This window comes from Quercus suber, unplaced genomic scaffold, assembly GCF_002906115.3.
Source record: "Quercus suber isolate HL8 unplaced genomic scaffold, Cork oak 2.0 scaffold_54, whole genome shotgun sequence".
Classification (NCBI taxonomy): domain Eukaryota; kingdom Viridiplantae; phylum Streptophyta; class Magnoliopsida; order Fagales; family Fagaceae; genus Quercus; species Quercus suber.
In genome coordinates, this window is record NW_027069519.1 from 648395 (window position 1) to 669618 (window position 21224).

General features: G+C 37.9%; 1 protein-coding gene and 1 long non-coding RNA gene across 2 annotated transcripts; one reads left to right on the top strand and one right to left on the bottom strand.

The window, feature by feature from the left end:
* Positions 1-4689: 4689 nt before the first annotated feature.
* On the top strand, positions 4690-8363 carry LOC136066994 (uncharacterized). Its single transcript, XM_065772156.1, has 5 exons — positions 4690-4764; positions 6072-6327; positions 6415-6785; positions 6875-6935; positions 8296-8363. Exons 1-5 carry the CDS (start codon positions 4690-4692, stop codon positions 8361-8363), a joined length of 831 nt encoding a protein of 276 aa, XP_065628228.1.
* Positions 8364-17478: 9115 nt separating this feature from the next.
* LOC112003810 (uncharacterized) lies at positions 17479-19615 on the bottom strand. Its single transcript, XR_002882033.2, has 3 exons — positions 19513-19615; positions 18185-18832; positions 17479-18108 (listed from the first exon to the last, which is right to left on the bottom strand). It is a non-coding gene; the product is annotated as an uncharacterized LOC112003810 (long non-coding RNA).
* Between the last annotated feature and the right edge of the window lie 1609 nt (positions 19616-21224).

The window sequence follows — 21224 nt, forward strand, 5'->3', positions numbered from 1 at the left end:
ACCTAACACATTCATTCTTTTCAGCCTAAACCGTTTGATGCTATTAAAAGGCAAAAGCAGACTGGAATTGTTGTACTTTGGTATTTGATCCATGGTGACTAATAAATTTGCATGCATGATTGTCTGTAATTGTTGAGCTTCTTGGTTAAATTTAGCCAATTTGGAAATTTGAAACTAACATTTTCGTTGGCTAATTATTTTACACTCCAATTAAATCGAATTTCTCAATTAAACTATCCTTTCCCTGTAATCAAAATCAACAACCAAGAGTTTTGGCAAACTAGACCACCAAAAATTTGGTCAATGTAATTTAAAGGTTTTATTATTGTTAGAATTTGGGCATGACCATATTGGTCAAGCATTAGTGGGCATGACCCTTTGGTTGGTCCCTTTTAAGTTTTAATATAATTAACTCCAACGTAACGCGATTCTCACACACAAAAAAAAAAAAAAAAAAAAAAACATGTAACATTATAGGATGTGGGTTACAAAAGTATGTAACTTCCCTCAATTTTAACTTAAGGAAAATAGAACATCTTTGCCATCCATCATTCTCTCAAACTTTTAGGTTCTCTCCTATGATTCTTAGGCCGTGAATTTTGTGTGACTTACTCTAGTAGAAAGCCACACCATAAGCAAAAATCGTTTGAGCTATGGAAGCATGGTTTACAGCATTGAAAAAGTAAAAACAAAATGTTAGAGGTGAGTACTCTTTTTATTTTTTACAAGTATTATCTTATATATAAAAGCGCGAATGCGCATTCAGTAATTTGTACTGTGCATTTGGTTTGTTCAACCCTTAATGTTCATCAATTTTTTTTTTCTTCTATGCTGGTTTTGTATGTGCTTATTTGTCTTTTCCTTTAAATATTTATTGTTTACACGTTCATATACAGTTATACCGACTTAAGAAATTCTTATAATATTTTCATAATTATTTGACAATATGCACTGTTCATTGGCCTTTTTTTTTCCCCATAATAAGCTGGTTTTGCTTGTGCTCTTTTAGTTTTTTCTTTTCAATATTTATATGTGCATACACAGTTACACGGACACAACATATTCTTACAATATTTTCACAATTATTGAGGTGCCAATTTTTTAAAGGTTAGAATAAAATAATAAAATAAGAAACTGAGAATTACTACCATCTAAAACTCAAAATATGTGAAGAAAATTTTTGAGATGTTAAAATTTAGTGGGAGTATTTTAGACATTACACAATAAATATTTTAAGAATTATAAGCTTTCTTTAGGGTTTAATTGAAATAATAATAATATGACGTATTTGCTATTTTCCAAAATATTAAGGGAAAATTTGTTTGATTTTAAAGTTTAAGGAGTAATGCTATGTCTACTACATTTTTATAATAATTTCACAATAAATTTTATGTGACAAGGTATTTTTTATGGATAAAAAAATGATATCGGTAGTGGGCCCAATTTAAAACCAATAACAATTTGTCATTTAGAATTTGTTCTAAAAATATTATGGACGTAGCATTTTTCTCAAATAAAAAAAAAAAAAATCTATTTTGATCCTAAAAATGAAGGTATTGTGAAAATGTAGTGATATTTTGTTGTATTCTTAGGCTTCTTTTTTAGTATAGTTAAATTGCGTGAACCAAAATTCACAGTTTCACACACAATTTTCTTGTGTTGTCTTTTTTTTTTTTTTTTTTAATGCATAATTTTAAAACCAGTAATAATTTTTCACCAAAGATTTGCTATGAAAATGCTGTGGACATAAAAAATAAAATAATAGTATCAAACTAAGACCTACCACAGCTGGAAATAATTAAAAAATATTGATAAAATGTTGTGACATTTTGTTGTGTTTCTAGGATTCTTTTTTGTGTGACATTTTGTTGTGTTCCTAAATTTCTTTTTTTGTTTAGTCAAATTTGGTAAGCCAAAATTCATTGTTTTAGGCACAATTTTCTTCATAGTTTGTTTTTTTGTTTTTTTTTTTTTGTTTTTTTGTTTTAAATAGACAGTTAAAAGTGGTTACCTCAGATTAAAATCAGTAACAATTTACCACCTAGAATTTATTATAAAAATATTGTTGATGTAGTAGTATTACTCTAAAATAAAATAATAAAATATCAAACAAGAACCCACCATAGCTAGAAATAAAAGGTATTGTAAAAATATCGTAACATTTTGTTGTGTTCCTAAACTTCTTTTTTGGTTTAGTCAATTTGTTGAACCAAAATTCATTGTTTTATGCATAGTTTTTTTAGGTAGATTTTTTTTAACACATTGTTTCAATTTAAAAACACACACACACACACACAAATTGATGAAGTAGCACTTTCCTCCTTTATGTTTGGGGTAGTTTCATTCCCCCCTAAATTAAAGTTTAATAATTTTCTCCTTTATATTTTGTAAATGAGGGTATACTCCTATTGTTACTCTCTTAGTTAAACCCTAACGAAATCTTATAATTCCTAAAATATTCCATTGTGGAATGTCTAAAATACTCCTACTAAATTTTAATGTCTCAAAAAATTTCTTCATGTATTTTGAATATTATGTGGTAGACTGGTAGTCATGCTTAGAAACTTAGAATGATGATATATGGTGTTCTATTTGTTACCTAGAGAACTCTAATTTATTAGGTTTAAATCTTCTAAACTTATGATTATATCTAATAGAAACTTTGATGACAAATGTCTTTTTTTATTTTGTTATTTTTTTTTAATTTCTTTTCCAGCTTAAAAGGGTGTTCATTAAAAATAAGTAAGCTAAACATCGTATTTAGACTCATAAAAATAATATTATAAAGAATGAAGTATGAATAACAAATTTTTTATTTGAGATGGTTACAAGTATTTAATTTGATGAAGATCTTCAAAAAAGTTGTAGCATATATCATCATTCATTGTGAAAGTTTAAATATTGTGGAAAGATAATGACATTCATTATCATTCTTTGTAGCATTTTTGGTGAGTAGATATTACATTTAGTAAATAGGTTCTAAGAAATTGTCATAGTAAATAGATATTTTAAATTTAAGTACATGATTTCATACTTCTTCAAAAAAAAATTATATTAATTTTCTAACTAAAGGGGTAGCACGTGCCTTGCATGTGCAACCCACACTAGTCATTATTAAAAGGGGAAACTTCGGCTGCGTTTGTTTTGGGTGTAAATGATTTTCAGAAAATATTTTACACCTAGCAGCATGTTTGGGTGCACATGTAATATAAAGTTTTCCGGGAAATGAATAACTTTGATCATAAAATAAAGCCTTTGACTCGGAAAATCATTTACGTTTCTGATTTACCATCAAATGATTTCTGAACTCACAAACACCCAAAGAGAGAGAGAGAGAGAGAAAGAGCAAGAAGAAAGAGTAGAGAGAGTGAGCTAGATTGCGCCCCAACCCCAGACGTTCTGGCCAGATCGCGCCTTCGAGATCGCGCCACCGAGATCGTCCCGCCAAGATTGCGCCACATGAAGCCTGCCGCTGCTTGACCAGTCTCGTCGCCCATGACCCACCCATGCCCGATCTCCCTCTTTCTCAATCTCTTTCTCCCTTTCCCTCAATTTGCGATCACTCTCTCATCCTCCTCCCTCTCTCAGTTTTGATTTTTGAAGTGGGTCTAATCATCACTACCGCCTGAAACCCGTCGCCGTCGCCCTATAGATCGCCTTATCCTCCTCTAGGTAAGATCTTCTCCTCTCGATCTTGTCGTCGCCGCCCTCTAGGTTAGATTGTCTCCTCTCGATCTCGTCGTCCGCCACTCGCCGATCTGCTTTCTCTATTTAATCTCTGATTATTATTATTTTTTATTTTTTTTGTTGTGGTGGTGTTTTGGTGGTTTTTGTGTTGTGTGGTGGTAGGTTTTGTGTGGAGAGAAGTTGAGAAAATGTGAAAAATTTGTAGGAAAATATCATTTTCAGAATGTTACCAAACACTGGAAATCGTTTTTTGGACTATTTTCCATTGCACACCTAAACGCTCGAATTTTAATTTCCTTACGGGAATTTATTTTCTTCTACATTCATTTTACACTCGGAATTCGATTTACATCGAACCAAACGCAGCCTTCATTGCATTAAATTGGAAGTAAAGAGTTAGGAACTTCACAATCATAATACTTGCCAATCCAATGTAGATGTAATAGGCAACATGAAATTCACACGATGTTTGGTTTTAGAGAATAAAGGAGCAATAGAAAAGGGAGGGAGCACGAAGGAGTTATTTCATGGAACAATTTCATAAAATTATCATCTCACAAATGTGTGGACCCACCATTGCACACCTTTGGTGTGATGGTCACTCCACAAGTATAAGTACTTGTGGGGTGTGGGGGGCAAAGGTCGGGATTCAAGTCTCTAGGAGGGAGATTCACACACATATACACTTATATTAGTTTAAAGTAGAATTTATATATTGTATTAAAAAAAAATTATGGGCCCCACATATCATGAAAGAGTGACTTTATACCTATGGAACCACTTCAAAAAAATAACTTTTGGAAAGAATGGATGTTTCTCTTTTTTGGTTGGGTGAAAGTAAAGTATGAAGATAGGAAAAGGAAATATAAGGTTTTACTTTCTTTTTGTACAGTCATTGGCCCAATACATAGGCCCAAACATAGGGTGATGGCTTCATAATAGGGTCAACCTTTGTTGTTCCATAGCTTGCATAGAAGATTGTGTTATCTTCGGGGGCTAGCCATGTTTGGATTCATTCCGGTATATGTCGATAATGCCTTAGGGAATATTGCTGCCGAGAAGCACCCATCGTCTATTGTGAGTCCCAAGAATTGAGTTCCTATTTCCAAAATGGGGCCCCCTTTCGTTAGGAATAATCCTAATGAGCCCCACCCACATGAAGAATGTTAAAAGCAATCATTACCAATCCACCAACAAAAAACTATAAATAGATAGCAAGCAAAAGAAAAAGGGGTTAGACACTTGAAAGAAGAAAGCTAGAGAATAGAGAGAGAACGAGAGAGGAAACCCAAGAGTAGAGGTGTTCGGTCAGCTTGATTAATAGTCCTTTCGAGCCTAATCCTTTGTCTAGAGGAACTTCCCATTGTAGGATACTCGGAAACCCACATCAATAAATTAATTGTGAGCCCAATCACATGGTTGACCCATTAACTAAGAAACAGGCACGCACAATTGGTGCCATCTGTGGGGATTTCCTACTCAGCTGTAATTCCAGTGAAATTCTACTGACTGAATATGTCCGACCATTGTTTAGCGAGCTTGGTAGATTGCGGATCTGGGGGCTCATCTAGGGGCTCAAGTTGGCGAGAAATGAGGCATAAGAGAGATCAGGACCGGTGGTACGAACGGGATGGGGAGCTCTCTAACTCAGGAGATGGATCTTCGTAGACGTATCGGTTAGCGTCCGAAGTTCCCGAGTAGAAGCATCATGATAGAAGAGATCAGGAACTAGAGTACTTGTGCAGACTAGTTAGGGACTTGAAGCTAGAAGTACAAGGTAGGCGTTGAAGAAGGAACCATGGTGAATCCCTTGAAGGATTTGTAAATATTGGGGATAGTCACGGAGAAGCATCCTACCAAAGTGGTTCCCACCGATCAAGGGAGAGATCATGAGACTTTGTTGATAGAATGTCGGCTTCTCCCAAGCGGTGTAAGCATTGAAGGGCGGCGATGGATGCCATTTCATATGATGGAAAGGCCAACCCCGTTAAACATGTTAGCTGTTATATCCAGATGATGTCACTATACTGCCAAAATAACGTGCTTATGTGTAAAATATTCCCTTCTAGTCTCGGGCCTACTGCTTTAAGCTGGTTCAATGGGTTAAAGAAGGGATCAATTCATAATTTTGGAAATTTAATACAAGAATTCGGTGCTCGGTTTATGACGTGTAGTTGGGTGCCGCAGATAGTGGATGCACTACTATTTATGAAAATGGGAGATGTGGGAAACTCTTTGGAGTTATGCTAATAGGTATTGGGAGTTGTATAATGAAATTGGTAGAGGTAACGAGAAAGTAGCGGCTAGCACTTTCAGATTGGGGCTTCCAGGACTTAGAGTTTAGAGATTCGTTGTCTATAAGGTCTCCTGAGAACATGTGGTAGCTGAAGAGGTGGATTGAGGAGCACAAAAGGTTAGAGGATGATTGGCAGCAAAATACAGGCAAGGCACTTGCCACTTCGCAGTATGCAAAGGATTCACGGACAGGGGGTTTTCAGTTAAGGCCGAGAAGGGAGTTAAGAGTTAAAGAACCCAACGTTTGGACCAAGGAAGTCAATGTGGCGTTTAAGGAGCTTGTTCATAAGATTTTAGAGCGGATTAAGAATAAGCTGTGTTTTCGATGGCCAAGCAAGATGTCAGGTGACCCGATAAGAAGGAACCAAAACTTATATTGCACACACCAACATGATAATGGGGCATACTACCGTGATATGCAGGGTATTTAAGGATCACTTGGAGAAATCCGGGCATTTGAAGGAGTTCGTCTGGCATCCAAGGGTGGAGCTACAGGGCAGGCATCGAAGGCTCAAAGGGACACGCTCCCACCACCATTGGGGGTAATCGAAGTTATCCATGCGGCTTCAATAGGCACAAGTGTGAGCCGATGTAAGGGAGTGTTAAGTGTGGTCTCGGTGGAGAACGCAGAATGTAAAGCTCAGCCCAAAAAGAAATTGAAGTTGGCTCGAGGATCGATTGAGTTTGAGGATGAAGACCTGGAAGGAACAACCAAGCCGCATGATGACATTCTCATAGTTATTGCCAAAATCAATGGCTTTATAGTGAAGAGGGTGTTAGTGGATCAGGGAAGCGGGGCTGAGGTGATGTAACCCCGACCTGTTCAAAGGGTTAGGATTGAAGGTGGAGGAAATTTCTAAGTATGATACCCCCTAGTAGGATTTGATGGCAGAATGGTGATTCCAGAGGGGCAAATTTTGCTGCCCGTGAATACAGAAGGAAAAAAGGTGATGGTAAATTTCATTGTGGTAGGATCCTTCTCCCTATACACAGTGATCCTCGGTAGGCCTTGGATTCACACCATAGGAGCTGTTCTGTCAACTTTGCATATGAAGGTAAAATTTCACACCAATCATGGGGTTACCGTGGTAAAGGGAGATCAGCAGTTGGTGAGGCAGTGTTTGGTAGAGGCTGTTAACTAGGAGGTTAAGCAGAAAGAATTTGCTGAGCATGATCTTGTATAGCAATTATAGGAGCCCGCAAAGGGCCAACGAGCAAACAGCGCCAAAGAACTGATTAAAGTAAACATACTTTCATATGAGAACCGAAGTTTCCAAATAGGGGTGAGTATGAAACAAGAAGATCGAGTGAATTTGTTATTGACGTTGGTACAGAATTTGGATATTTTTGCTTGGAGTCTATATGAGGTACCCAGGGTGGACCTGGAGTTTATTACCCGCACACTTAATGTGCATCCTTCTTTTTCCCCGAAGAAGCAAAAATCGAGGAGATTGGCTAAGCAACACGTTGAAGTCGTGAAGCAAGAGGTAGAGAAGTTGAAGCAGGCATGGGCAATTAAGGAGGTCTTTTTTTTGGAGTGGCTGTCTAACACCGTGGTGGTAAAAAAAAAAAGATGGTAAATGGCAGGTATGTGTGGACTTTATCGACCTCAATTGGGCATGCCCCAAGGACTCATTTCTAGTGTTGAAGATTAATCAGTTAGTAGATGCTACATGTGGACATCAACAGATGGGCTTTCTGGATACTTTTCAAGGGTATCATCAGATCACTCTAGTGGTTGAGGGTCAAGAAAAAACCTCTTTTATAACCTTCAAAGCCAATTACCATTATATGGTAATGCCTTTCAGACTCAAGAATGCGAGGACTACATATTAAAGGATGATGACCAGAATCTTTAGGGACAAGATTGGAGGCACGGTGGAGGTGTACGTAGACGACATGGTCGTAAAAAGCCATGACAGTCAAAGGCACATAGATGATTTTATGGGAGTTTTTGAGATACTATGGGGGCATAGGTTGTGCCTTAATGCTGACGTATGTGCTTTTGGATTGGGGGCTGGAAATTTTTTGGGGTACATGATCACTCACCAAAGAATTGAGGTGAACCTCTATCAAATAAGTGCCATAGATTGGCTCAAGCTGCCGAGCAACCCTAAGGATATGCAGAAATTAACCGGGATGATAGCCGCTTTGAATTGATTTGTGTCAAAGTCGGCTGACAAATGTCACCCTTTTTATCAATTGCTGAAGAAATGGAAGGGGTTTCATTGGACCGAGGAAGGTGAAGAGGCCTTTCAAGACCTGAAAAAAAATACTTAATGAGTGCCCTGATATTAACTTGTCTGGATCTAGAGGAGGACTTGTACATGTATCTTGCGGTGTCCGAGCATGCTGTGAGTGCAGTGTTATTGAAGGATTAGGGGGGAATTCAAAAACCAATATATTACATCAGTAAGACGTTGGTTGATGCAAAAACCAGGTACCTACCATTGGAGAAGCTTGCGTTAACGTCAGTCCATGCTACTAGGAAGTTGCCCCACTATTTTCAAGCTCACATGGTGTATGTATTAACCAAGTACCCTCTCCAATCCTTGCTTAAGAGATCTAACTTCATGGGTCGAATAGCGAAGTGGGGAACCAGACTCTAGTCATTCGACATACGGTATAGGCTGAGAAGTTTGGTCAAAGGTCAAGTGCTTGCCGACTTTATTGTAGAAGTCACTCCCTGCAAAGGAGGTCTTGGGGTAGTATGCAGTATTGAAATCCAGCCATGGAAAGTGTTTATGGATGGCACGTCCAATGCAAAGGGTGTGGGAGTTAGTATCGTTATTGTATCACTAGAGGGAGTAAAGCTAGAGAATTCTCTAAGTTTGGATTTCAAAGCATCAAATAACGAGGCTGAGTATGAGGCACTTCTTGCAGGATTGAGAGCCATGCTTAGCCTTGAAGCAGCCGATTTGGAGATATATTTGGATTCTCTACTAGTGGTTAGTCAAGTTGAGGGAAGCTTTAAGGCCAAGGATTCTTGGATGACTGATTATTTAAGATTAGTGAACCAGTTGATGAGTAAGTTTCAGAGAGTGAAGATAGTTCAAATTACCTGAGGGCAGACCATACGTGTTAATTCTTTAGCAACATTGGCATCTTTGTTAGCCAACGTAATACCTTGGCTGATCAAGGTTGAGGTCATGCCGGAACCCAGTATTGACCCAGAAGTGGAGGTTTTGGCTGTTTTGTCATTCGGGCCTACCTAGATGGATCCGATTATAGAATTTCTAGCCAAATAACGTCTTTCGAATAAAGGTAAAGAAGTCGACAGGGTGCACAAGATTGTTGCTCGGTTCTGGTTGTCCAGGGACCGAAGGTTGTACAGAAGATCTTTTGCGGAACCTTATCTACTGTGCCTTCATCCCTCAAAGGTTAATGATCTTCTAACCGAGATACACGAAGGGATATGCGGTAGCCACGTTGGAGGTCAGTCATTGGCTTATCAGGCGATGATGCAAGGATTCTGGTGGCCTAAAATGCAAAGGGACGCCACCAAGTATCTAAAGAGGTGAGAGCAATGCCAAAAACATGCCCTAATTATACATCAGTTAGAAGGGAGCCTAAATCCCATTAGTGTTCCATGGCCATTCGCGTAATGGGGGCTGGACATCATCAGCCCATTCCCTTGTGCAACTAGGAACATGAGGTTTGTTTTGGTAGCCGTTGATTATTTTACCAAGTGGATTGAAGCTGAAGTTTTGGCAAATATCCGAGACGTAGACGTCAAGAAGTTTTTTTGGAAGAATATAGTGACAAGGTTCAAAATGCCGAAGTCTGTGGTGTCTGATAATGGTCTGCAGTTTGATAGTAAGGCTTTCTACAAGTACTATGGTGACCTCGAAATAAAGAATAAATATTCGACCCCAGCGTATCCTCAAAGCAATGGCCAGGTTGAAGCAACAAACAAAGCAATCATTAATGGGCTAAAGAAAAGGCTAGAAGGAGCCAAGGGTAGATAGACCGAAGAGTTACCGAATGTGTTATGGGCCCACTGAACAATGCCATGAAGATCCACAGGAGAATCCTTTTATTCCTTAACATATGGGTCAGAAGCAGTTATACCCATGGAAATTAGTTTGTCCAGCATGAGGATCTTGAGTTTTTCTCCAATGGCGAATGATGAGTTAATGATGAAACAGCTGGACTCGTTGGAAGAGCGTGGAGAGATGGCCGCAATTCAGCTAACAAGTTCCCAACAAAAGCTAGCTCAGAGGTATGACAAGGGGGTGAAGCCAAGATAATTTTATGTAGGAGATTTGGTGTTGCACAGGACAATGCTTAGGACATCAATTCCGAAAAACTTGCCCAGAACTAGGAAGGTCCGTACTGAGTAACTGTTATCGTTGGAGTATGAGCATACTATCTCGAAGATATGGAAGAGAGACCACTTTCCCGACCGTGGAATGTACAAAACTTGAAGAAATATTATCACTAAGTATGTAAAGCTTAGAAGATTAGTATGTAAATTTACTAACATGTAGGTGGTAGTGTATGTATGCGTAATATATGAACTTTGCTGCTTAAGATCTACTGTACCTCATAAATTTTCTAAGGATAGAAATCTTGGCTCGACCTGACCTTTGTCACTGACCAGGTAAAAACCTTATCAAAGGTTATCTAAGGACAGAAACCTAGCCTTGGCCTGACCTCGATCATCGACTAGGTGGAAACCTTATTACATCTTCTAACGACAAAAACCTTGGCTCGGCCTGACCCCGGTCACCGACTAGATGGAAACCTTCCCACAAATCATCTAAGGATAGAAATCTCGGCTCAACTTGACCTCGGTCACTGACCAAGTGGAAACCTTCCTATACATTATTTAAGGATAGAAACCTCGGCTCGGCCTGACCCTAGTCACCGACCAGGTGGAAACCTTACCCTAAGTTATTTAAGGGCAGAAACCTATACGGGCCATGGTTAAGAATTGTGTGTACTGAGCATCGTAAATAAAGCATGTAAAGCAATATAATAGGCCAACAAACCTCCACACAATACAGGAAGATAAGAAAGAAAATAAGAGAAACATAAACTAGAGATTAATTCAAGTGTTTCATCACCAAACCTTAGTGAATACAAACAAAGTTTAAAGGTTACATCACCAAACGTTGGTGAATTTCTTGAAAAAAAAAAATTAAGAAGAAAGACAGTAAAAATAAACACAGGTACTCATTAAAAATTAGCTTTGGGTTCTAAGTTGTAGGGTCTTGAAGCTGCTCGGAAGGAGGGGAGAGGCATCGATGGTAGTTTGAAAATTAGGATTTGGAAATCCTTGCACTTGCCCAGCATTGGGATTGCTTGAGATCTCAAGATTGATAAGCTCGGCATGAGAATCGATCTCTTTAACCAAGGCCCTTATGCTTTGACTATCCTCTTCCTCGAGTCGTGCGAGATTCTGGACGGGAGGAGGAAAAGGCTCCGGATAAGGAATCTGCTCGGGATTTCTGAAGGGAGATTCTTCTAGGACACCCAGGGCAATTACGACTACCATCCACCCCTCACTGAATCCATACCTCCGAGACTGAAACATGATTGGCTCACTAGAGCTTTCAGCATTGGAGAACCTTAGGTCGTAGAACTTGTTTTCACTCTCTTCCACGGCCACCCTCAGATCGGCCACTTCCTTGTCTCTGGTCGAGATTATACTCTCGGCCTCAGCCAGTCTAAAGCTCTATCTCCCCGAGCTTAACTTCCAAATCTGCCGCCTTTTACTCGGCCAGTGTATGGGCCCTCTCTAACTTTCTAGCCTTTCCTTCAGCGGCCTCCAGGGCAGCACTCTTTTCTCGCATGATAGCTTCGACCACCTCTTTGAGAGCCCTATCCTTTTCGGCCCCTTCTATTGAGCTTTTTAGCAGGTCTTCCATCATGTGAGCTAATTGGGTAGCCTGTTAAAGCAAATAAGAACTTTTAGATTCCAAGTTGAAAATTGCGATTGAAGTAATAGACATATAAATATATGAAAAAGGAGTATAGAACTAACCATGATGGTGTGCCACTCAAGCCTGAGTGCCACAGCCTCATAGCTCCCGTCCAAAAAATAGCGCACATCACTAGGCAGTTGGAGAGCTCACCCTAAGCTATGCGCAATCCAACCACCCTCCCCGTTGGCCTAGTTTTGAACACTGGACGTTATTGGGAGGGGCTTATCACCTAGCCTAAACACACTTTGCCAGCCTGCAGCAGGGGGTGCCGAGGAGGACACAATGTTTGAACCCACATCAACAGTAGGTCTTGGGTCCAGGATGGGTTCTCGGATGAGACTAGTGGCGATGTGGTCTGTTCGCGTAAAATAATCTGCAAGTTCACAGAATTGTAACAAGTAGTAAAGTGTTTTTAGAAAACGAATGTCGAACCCACAAGGATTAACTATTTTATTGAATACCGAAATTCACTAAATTAATTACTATTTGGAAAATCGAAAATAAATGAAACGTTCTATTCTCTGAATTAAATTAAACTATTTAATAAAAATAAATCTGCAAATAAAAAGAATTAACAAGGTGTAAAAAACCTAACAATGTAAAATTATGATAAGAATGGATCTAGAGCGATTGATTTTACCTAACAAATCCCACACAATTTATTTTTCCCAATTATTAAATTCTAATAATCTTCAATTGATAATTAAAAATTCCTTAACTATTCAATATCTTCTTTAAAATAATATCAAAAATATCTTCAGCTAACAATTCCATATCTCTATGCGAATTTAATTAACTAGAGACTCATTACGTATTTTGAATTTTCTGAAAAATCACACTAGTCGCGGTAAAGCATCTCTACTTTCGCTCAACTAATGGTATTTAATTCTAGAACTAAAATAACAAATCACCTCTCGGTCTCATTGTATTTCAATTGATCAAACTATAATTTGTAAAAAAATAGTAAGCATTAAGAATAAGAATTAAATACTCAATCATGGAAATATTAAAAATAAAATAACTCAGAAAATAAATTGTGTGTTCATTGCTAGACTACATCAATGCTCTAGAAAATAAAATTTAGTTCATAATAAAATTGAAAAGAAAACAAATAAAACTTATGTCTTTTAATAATATCAAAAATATCTTCAGCTAACAATTCCATATCTCTATGCGAATTTAATTAACTAGAGACTCATTACGTATTTTGAATTTTCTGAAAAATCACACTAGTCGCGGTAAAGCATCTCTACTTTCGCTCAACTAATGGTATTTAATTCTAGAACTAAAATAACAAATCACCTCTCGGTCTCATTGTATTTCAATTGATCAAACTATAATTTGTAAAAAAATAGTAAGCATTAAGAATAAGAATTAAATACTCAATCATGGAAATATTAAAAATAAAATAACTCAGAAAATAAATTGTGTGTTCATTGCTAGACTACATCAATGCTCTAGAAAATAAAATTTAGTTCATAATAAAATTGAAAAGAAAACAAATAAAACTTATGTCTTTCATTCGAATTGGTTGATCAACATGAAGCTCTCGCCTTTGTCCTTAAATACTCCTCTTTTGAAAGACTCCCAAAAGCAAATTCTTCTATGCGGCAACTCCTTTTCCTCTCAGGTTTTTTTTTTTTTTCTTCTTTTTACCCTAAAGAGCCTTTAAATAGGTCAAGGAATCCTATTACAAGTTGAATTCCTGTTTGGAAAAAATCTCAGATTTTTAGGCTTTATTTAACCGACGATTTTGGCCCATTTAAATTCAGAATTCGGACTTTTGGTAAACTACAAAGTTTTAGCCCTTTAAGTTAACTTTCCAGCATAACTTGAATCATCTCAATTGGATATCTGAGCCAAAAGTTATGCTAAAACTACTAACTGATGTGCAGGCTGGAATCCTAATCCAAATTGGACTCGGATTTGGTGCAAATTTCCTTTGATTTTTTGCTCCAATTGGACTTGAATTTAATTGGCCTAGCCCCACTTTGCATGTAAAGCCCTTGTTACCTACAACATAAAGATATTATATAATCAGTAACAAAATAACATAAAAGTAAAGCTAAATATGTAGATATGTAAGTACTTTATTGTATATATTTCATGCACATCATGGTCGAAGCCAGAGGAGTTTGAAAGGGTGCATCATCATGGTGGTCAGTGGGCTTAGACATCTCTCGGGGCCTTTTGCGTCCACAGGGGGCTAGAGGAGGGGGTGCCTGATGTTGAGTTGGTTGCCCACCAGGTAGGAACTGATCGGTTGTCATCTTCCTCCTAACCACCATCTTGGCGCTTGTGGTCTCGTTTTCAATTCCTTCTAATGAAGAGTCAACAGATTTAACTATCACCTACCTTTCAACCTGATCCTCTTCGTTAGGCTCTTTAACAGGTATGTGCTTGGCCTGACCGTAGAACACTCTATCTGCCGAATCGTCCCTTACTAGCTGCAATGAACCCTCTCTTATTTGTCGTGGACCAAGCCTCCAAGCCTCACCGAGCATTAATCCTCTAGGAAGGAAATAGTGTAACTGAACGTCAAGGTATGAAAGGAGGGGACTGCCCACTGTTAAGGCTTGTCCGGGGTCTTGGAAACTTGTGTACGCAGGAGTACATCCGAGGATGAGATGGGAAGCCCGTAGTTGACTATTAGAATGCACGAAAATCTCAGACCGTAGAACGAAATTCAAGTCCCGCATGTGTATGGCACTGATATCTGGTTTGTATCATTTAGTGTCTGCACAAACGAAGACAATTAGTAGCATTCGAATAAAAGTAGTCACAGCAGTAGGTAAATAAATAGCAAAATATCAATGATAAAATGCACAAAGTACGATAAATGAGGGTAGTATCGATCAATATCCTGAGATGAGGTTGGGTAGGTTAACTCATTGGCAAGCTAGTTGCCACTCACTTAGACGTACTCTCTTGTCAAGTTTCTATTAGAGTCAGGAAGGCACGATATCAATCGTACCATGGTGTCCCTGACCTTAATGTAATTCCTCGACCTTTGGTTACTGCACAGGTTGTACATGAAATTAATGTCGTGGTGGTTAAGGTGTAATCCATAAAGGTCATTTAGTCGATTGACACTACTCACCACTCGGTAGATCTGGTGGGACTTGGTCAGGGTAGAGACCACGAAATCTAAGGGTCCTAAGTATCAATGGGTCTATTGGAAATCTTACCCCATCCTTTAATATAGCCATTAGCGGGAAGAACACTACATGAGGGTGCCTATCATTTTCTATAGTCTTAATGACAATATGCTACATCTACATCAAAAGGAATGGCAATCTAGCCCTAAAATTAACTAAAGCCACCTCGGTCCTAAGAAGGTGTGAAAAACCCATTCTTGTATATCAAATAAAGGGAAGGAAATGTTAAAAAATAAGGTAAAGGATGAAGAACTTACAGTAGAAATGCTAAGAGAGACTTGCTTGGAAAGGAATATGTGCTCGGAAATTTAAGGCGTTTAGAAAGAAAGAAAGCAAGAAATGAACCAAGGAGATGAAGTTGTGTTTTATAGGTGGAAGAATGCAGAAGCATTAAATGAATGTTTAGGTAGGAAAATTAATAAATTTCCTTTTTTATAACCATCACATGCATAGCCTTGGTGAGCGAACCGTTAGGCAATGATGGCTATTTGATGAGACAACCTATCATCCCATCTGTCAAGCGTACAGGCTGTCTTGTTTGTAATTAATGACTGACGATTGGTATCCTTGAGAAACACAACGTATATGTGATAAGGGTTCTTGATCCTATCCCTGTGAACTAGGAAAGGATTAAAGGGGGCTATTGTACAGTCATTGGCCCAATACACAGGCCCAAACATGGGGTGATTGGGTGATGGCTTCATAATAGGCCCAACCTTTGTTGTTCGATAGCTTGCGCCGAAGACTGTGTTGTCTTTGGGGGCTAGCCATGTTCGAATCCATTTTGGTATATGTCGGTAATGTCTTGGAGAATATCGTTGCTGAGAAGCACCTAGCATTTATTGTAAGTCCTAAGGATTGAGTTCCTATTTCCAAAGTAGGGCCCCTTCTCGTCAGGAATAATCCTAATGGGCCCCACCCACATGAAAAATGTTAAAAGTAATCATTGCCAATCCACCAACAAAAGACTATAAATATAGAGCAAGCAGAAGAAAAAGGGGTTAGACACTTGAAAGAAGAAAGCTAGAGAATAGAGAGAGAATGAGAGAGGAAGCCCAAGAGTAGAGGTGTTCGATCAGCCTGATTAATAGTCCTTTTGGGCCTAAACCTTTGTCTAGAGGAACTTCCCATTGTAGGATACTCGAAAACCCACATCAACAAATTAATTGTGAGCCAAATCATACGGTTGGCCCATTAACTGAGAAACAGGCACGCACATTTTCAAATCTAATGTTCTTTGTCCTTCCAACTTAGAAGGAAAGGGAGAGAGAATGAGATGGTTTAAATTTTGATTTTTATAATTATTAATTGGATCCATAATATAAATTATTTCCTTCTACCTTTTTCTACAAACCAAACAACACGAGGGATGGAATTGTCTCTTCTCTTCTATTCTCTCTCCTTCCCCTCTCTCTCATTTTCCTTTCTTCCCCTTTGTTTGTCAAACGAAGGGTAAAATAAGTTTAGAGTGCTTTCCCTTTCTCTTCCTTTCCACTTCTTCTATTCTTTTCGTCTCTTTTAATTTCTATTTACATTCGGGTGGGCAAACACAATGTTACTGTCAGATTTGGATTTAGGATCGCACATTACGAAGTTGTCTTTAGTAAATGATTGCACTTGAAATAAGCCCAACCATGACCAAACCATTTAGCCCAATTTTAATATCTAACCAAAATGGGCCTTCTACTTGGGTTGCTCTACTTGTCATTAAATGGTGGGTTTTGTAAATTGAAGTCTCTCACAACCCAAACATGTGTACATACCAAACTCCCCCGAACATGGCTCAAGAGTAAAGACACAAGACTAAGCACAGGGGACTTTGGATCGAATCACGGTTTCCTTATTGGGAATGCCTTGGATTACCAGTAGCAAGTAGCAACAATAAAAAAAATTTACACACACATTTCAAATTATACTTGTATAACTTTTGACAATATTACATTATTTAATAATTTTATATTGAATGTGTTTTTTGATAAGTCCACAAATGAATTATATTTCTTCTTATAAGTTATACCATTCATTCTAGCAAAATTTCATGTTGATAAAAAATCAATAATTATCTCATATATAGTGTTAAGATTTATATCCCTCTTATTAGCTTTTAATCAAATTAATTCGAGTTTATTTTAATCACTTATGCTTTGGATGGAAATTTGATAATGAATAGCATATAACCATTATTGCAAAGTAAATATTGCAGAAATATAAAATACATAGCAATATGATTATGACGAAAAACCTTAGTGTCATCATGAAGCTTTAATCGTGTTGAACTCCTATAAAAAATAAAAATAAAAACTTATTGAACTCTCTCACAGTATATCTTTTGAACATGAATTCCCTGTTTGCGACTTCATGTACGTGCCAATTTTAAAAAATAGTAAGCATTAAGAATAAGAATTAAATACTCAATCATGGAAATATTAAAAATAAAATAACTCAGAAAATAAATTGTGTGTTCATTGCTAGACTACATCAATGCTCTAGAAAATAAAATTTAGTTCATAATAAAATTGAAAAGAAAACAAATAAAACTTATGTCTTTTATCCGAATTGGTTGATCAACATGAAGCTCTCGCCTTTGTCCTTAAATACTCCTCTTTTGAAAGACTCCCAAAAGCAAATTCTTCTATGCGGTGACTCCTTTTCCTCTCAGGTTTTTTCTTTCTTCTTTTTACCTTAAAGAGCCTTTAAATAGGTCAAGGAATCCTATTACAAGTTGAATTCCTGTTTGGATAAAATCTTAGATTTTTAGGCTTCATTTAACCGACGATTTTGGCCCATTTAAATTCAGAATTCGGACTTTTGGTAAACTACAAAGTTGTAGCCCTTTAAGTTAACTTTCCAGTACAACTTGAATCATCTCGATTGGATATCTAAGCCAAAAGTTATGCCAAAACTACTAACTGATGTGCAGGCCGGAATCCTAATCCGAATTGGATTCGGATTTGGTGCAAATTTCCTTTGATTTCTTGCTCCAATTGGACTTGAATTTAATTGGCCTAGCCCCACTTTTCATGTAAAGCCCTTGTTACCTGCAACATAAAGATATTATATAATCAGTAACAAAATAACATAAAAGTAAAGCTAAATATGTAGATATGTGAGTACTTTATTGTATATATTTCATGCACATCATGGTCGAAGCCAGAGGAGTTTGAAAGGGTGCATCATCATGGTGGTCAGTGCGCTTAGACATCTCTCGGGGCGTTTTGCGTCCACAGGGGGCTAGAGGAGGGGGTGCCTGATGCTGAGTTGGTTGCCCACCAGGTAGGAATCGATCGGTTGTCATCTTCCTCCTAACCACCATCTCGGCGCTTGTGGTCTCGTTTTCAATTCCTTCTAATGAAGAGTCAACAGATTTAACTATCACCTACCTTTCAACCTGATCCTCTTCGTTAGGCTCTTCAACAGGTATGTGCTTGGCCTGACCGTAGAACACTCTATCTGCCGAATCGTCCCTTACTAGCTGCAGTGAACCCTCTCTTATTTGTCGTGGACCAAGCCTCCAAGCCTCACCGTGCATTAATCCTCTAGGAAGGAAATAGCGTAACTGAACGTCAAGGTATGAAAGGAGGGGACTGCCCACTGTTAAGGCTTGTCCGGGGTCTTGGAAACTTGTGTACGCAGGAGTACATCCGAGGATGAGATGGGAAGCCCGTAGTTGACTGTTAGAATGTACGAAAATCTCAGACCGTAGAACGAAATTCAAGTCCCGCATGTGTATGGCACTGATATCTGGTTTGTATCATTTAGTGTCTGCACAAACGAAGACAATTAGTAGCATTCGAATAAAAGTAGTCACAGCAGTAGGTAAATAAATAGCAAAATATCAATGATAAAATGCACAAAGTACGATAAATGAGGGTGGTATCGATCAATATCCCGAGATGAGGTTGGGTAGATTAACTCATTGGCAAGCTAGTTGCCACTCACTTAGACGTACTCTCTTGTCAAGTTTCTATTGGAGTCAGGAAGGCACGATATCAATCGTACCATGGTGTCCCTGACCTTAATGTAATTCCTCGACCTTTGGTTACTACACAGGTTGTACATGAAATTAATGTCGTGGTGGTTAAGGTGTAATCCATAAAGGTCATTTAGTCGATTGACACTACTCACCACTCGGTAGAAATCTGGTGGGACTTGGTCAGGGTAGAGACCACGGAATCTAAGGGTCCTAAGTATCAATGGGTCTATTGGAAATCTTACCCCATCCTTTAATATAGCCATTAGCGGGAAGAACACTACATGAGGGTGCCTATCATTTTTTATAGTCTTAATGACAATATGCTACATCTACATCAAAAGGAATGGCAATCTAGCCCTAAAATTAACTAAAGCCACCTCAGTCCTAAGAAGGTGTGAAAAACCCATTCTTGTATATCAGATAAAGGAAAGGAAATGTTAAAAAATAAGGTAAAGGATGAAGAACTTACAGTAGAAATGCTAAGAGAGACTTGCTTGGAAAGGAATATGTGCTCGGAAATTTAAGGCGTTTAGAAAGAAAGAAAGCAAGAAATGAACCAAGGAGATGAAGTTGTGTTTTATAGGTGGAAGAATGCAGAAGCATTAAATGAATGTTTAGGTAGGAAAATCAATAAATTTCCTTTTTTATAACCATCACATGCATAGCCTTGGTGAGCGAACCGTCAGGCAATGATGGCTATTTGATAAGACAACCTATCATCCCATCTGTCAAGCGTACAGGCTGTCTTGTTTGTAATTAATGACTGACGATTGGTATCCTTGAGAAACACAACGTATATGTGATAAGGGTTCTTGATCCTATCCCTGTGAACTAGGAAAGGATTAAAGGGGGCTATTGTACAGTCATTGGCCCAATACACAGGCCCAAACATGGGGTGATTGGGTGATGGCTTCATAATAGGCCCAACCTTTGTTGTTCGATAACNTCTAAACTTATTTTACCCTTCGTTTGACAAACAAAGGGGAAGAAAGGAAAATGAGAGAGAGGGGAAGGAGAGAGAATAGAAGAGAAGAGACAATTCCATCCCTCGTGTTGTTTGGTTTGTAGAAAAAAGTAGAAGGAAATAATTTATATTATGGATCCATTAATAATTATAAAAATCAAATTTTAAACCATCTCGTTCTCTCTCCCTTTCCTTCTAAGTTGGAAGGACAAAGAACATTAGATTGAAAATGTGTGTGCCCGTTTCTCAGTTAATGGCCCAACCGTATGATTTGGCTCACAATTAATTTGTTGATGTGGGTTTTCGAGTATCCTACAATGGGAAGTTCCTCTAGACAAAGGTTTAGGCCCAAAAGGACTATTAATCAGGCTGATCGAACACCTCTACTCTTGGGCTTCCTCTCTCATTCTCTCTCTATTCTTAGCTAGCTTCTTCTTTCAAGTGTCTAACCCTTTTTTCTTCTGCTTGCTCTATATTTATAGTCTTCTGTTGGTGGATTGGCAATGATTACTTTGTAACATTTACAAACGAAGGGTAAAATAAGTTTAGAGTGCTTTCCCTTTCTCTTCCTTTCCACTTCTTCTATTCTTTTCGTCTCTTTTAATTTCTATTTACATTCGGGTGGGCAAACACAATGTTACTGTCAGATTTGGATTTAGGATCGCACATTACGAAGTTGTCTTTAGTAAATGATTGCACTTGAAATAAGCCCAACCATGACCAAACCATTTAGCCCAATTTTAATATCTAACCAAAATGGGCCTTCTACTTGGGTTGCTCTACTTGTCATTAAATGGTGGGTTTTGTAAATTGAAGTCTCTCACAACCCAAACATGTGTACATACCAAACTCCCCCGAACATGGCTCAAGAGTAAAGACACAAGACTAAGCACAGGGGACTTTGGATCGAATCACGGTTTCCTTATTGGGAATGCCTTGGATTACCAGTAGCAAGTAGCAACAATAAAAAAAATTTACACACACATTTCAAATTATACTTGTATAACTTTTGACAATATTACATTATTTAATAATTTTATATTGAATGTGTTTTTTGATAAGTCCACAAATGAATTATATTTCTTCTTATAAGTTATACCATTCATTCTAGCAAAATTTCATGTTGATAAAAAATCAATAATTATCTCATATATAGTGTTAAGATTTATATCCCTCTTATTAGCTTTTAATCAAATTAATTCGAGTTTATTTTAATC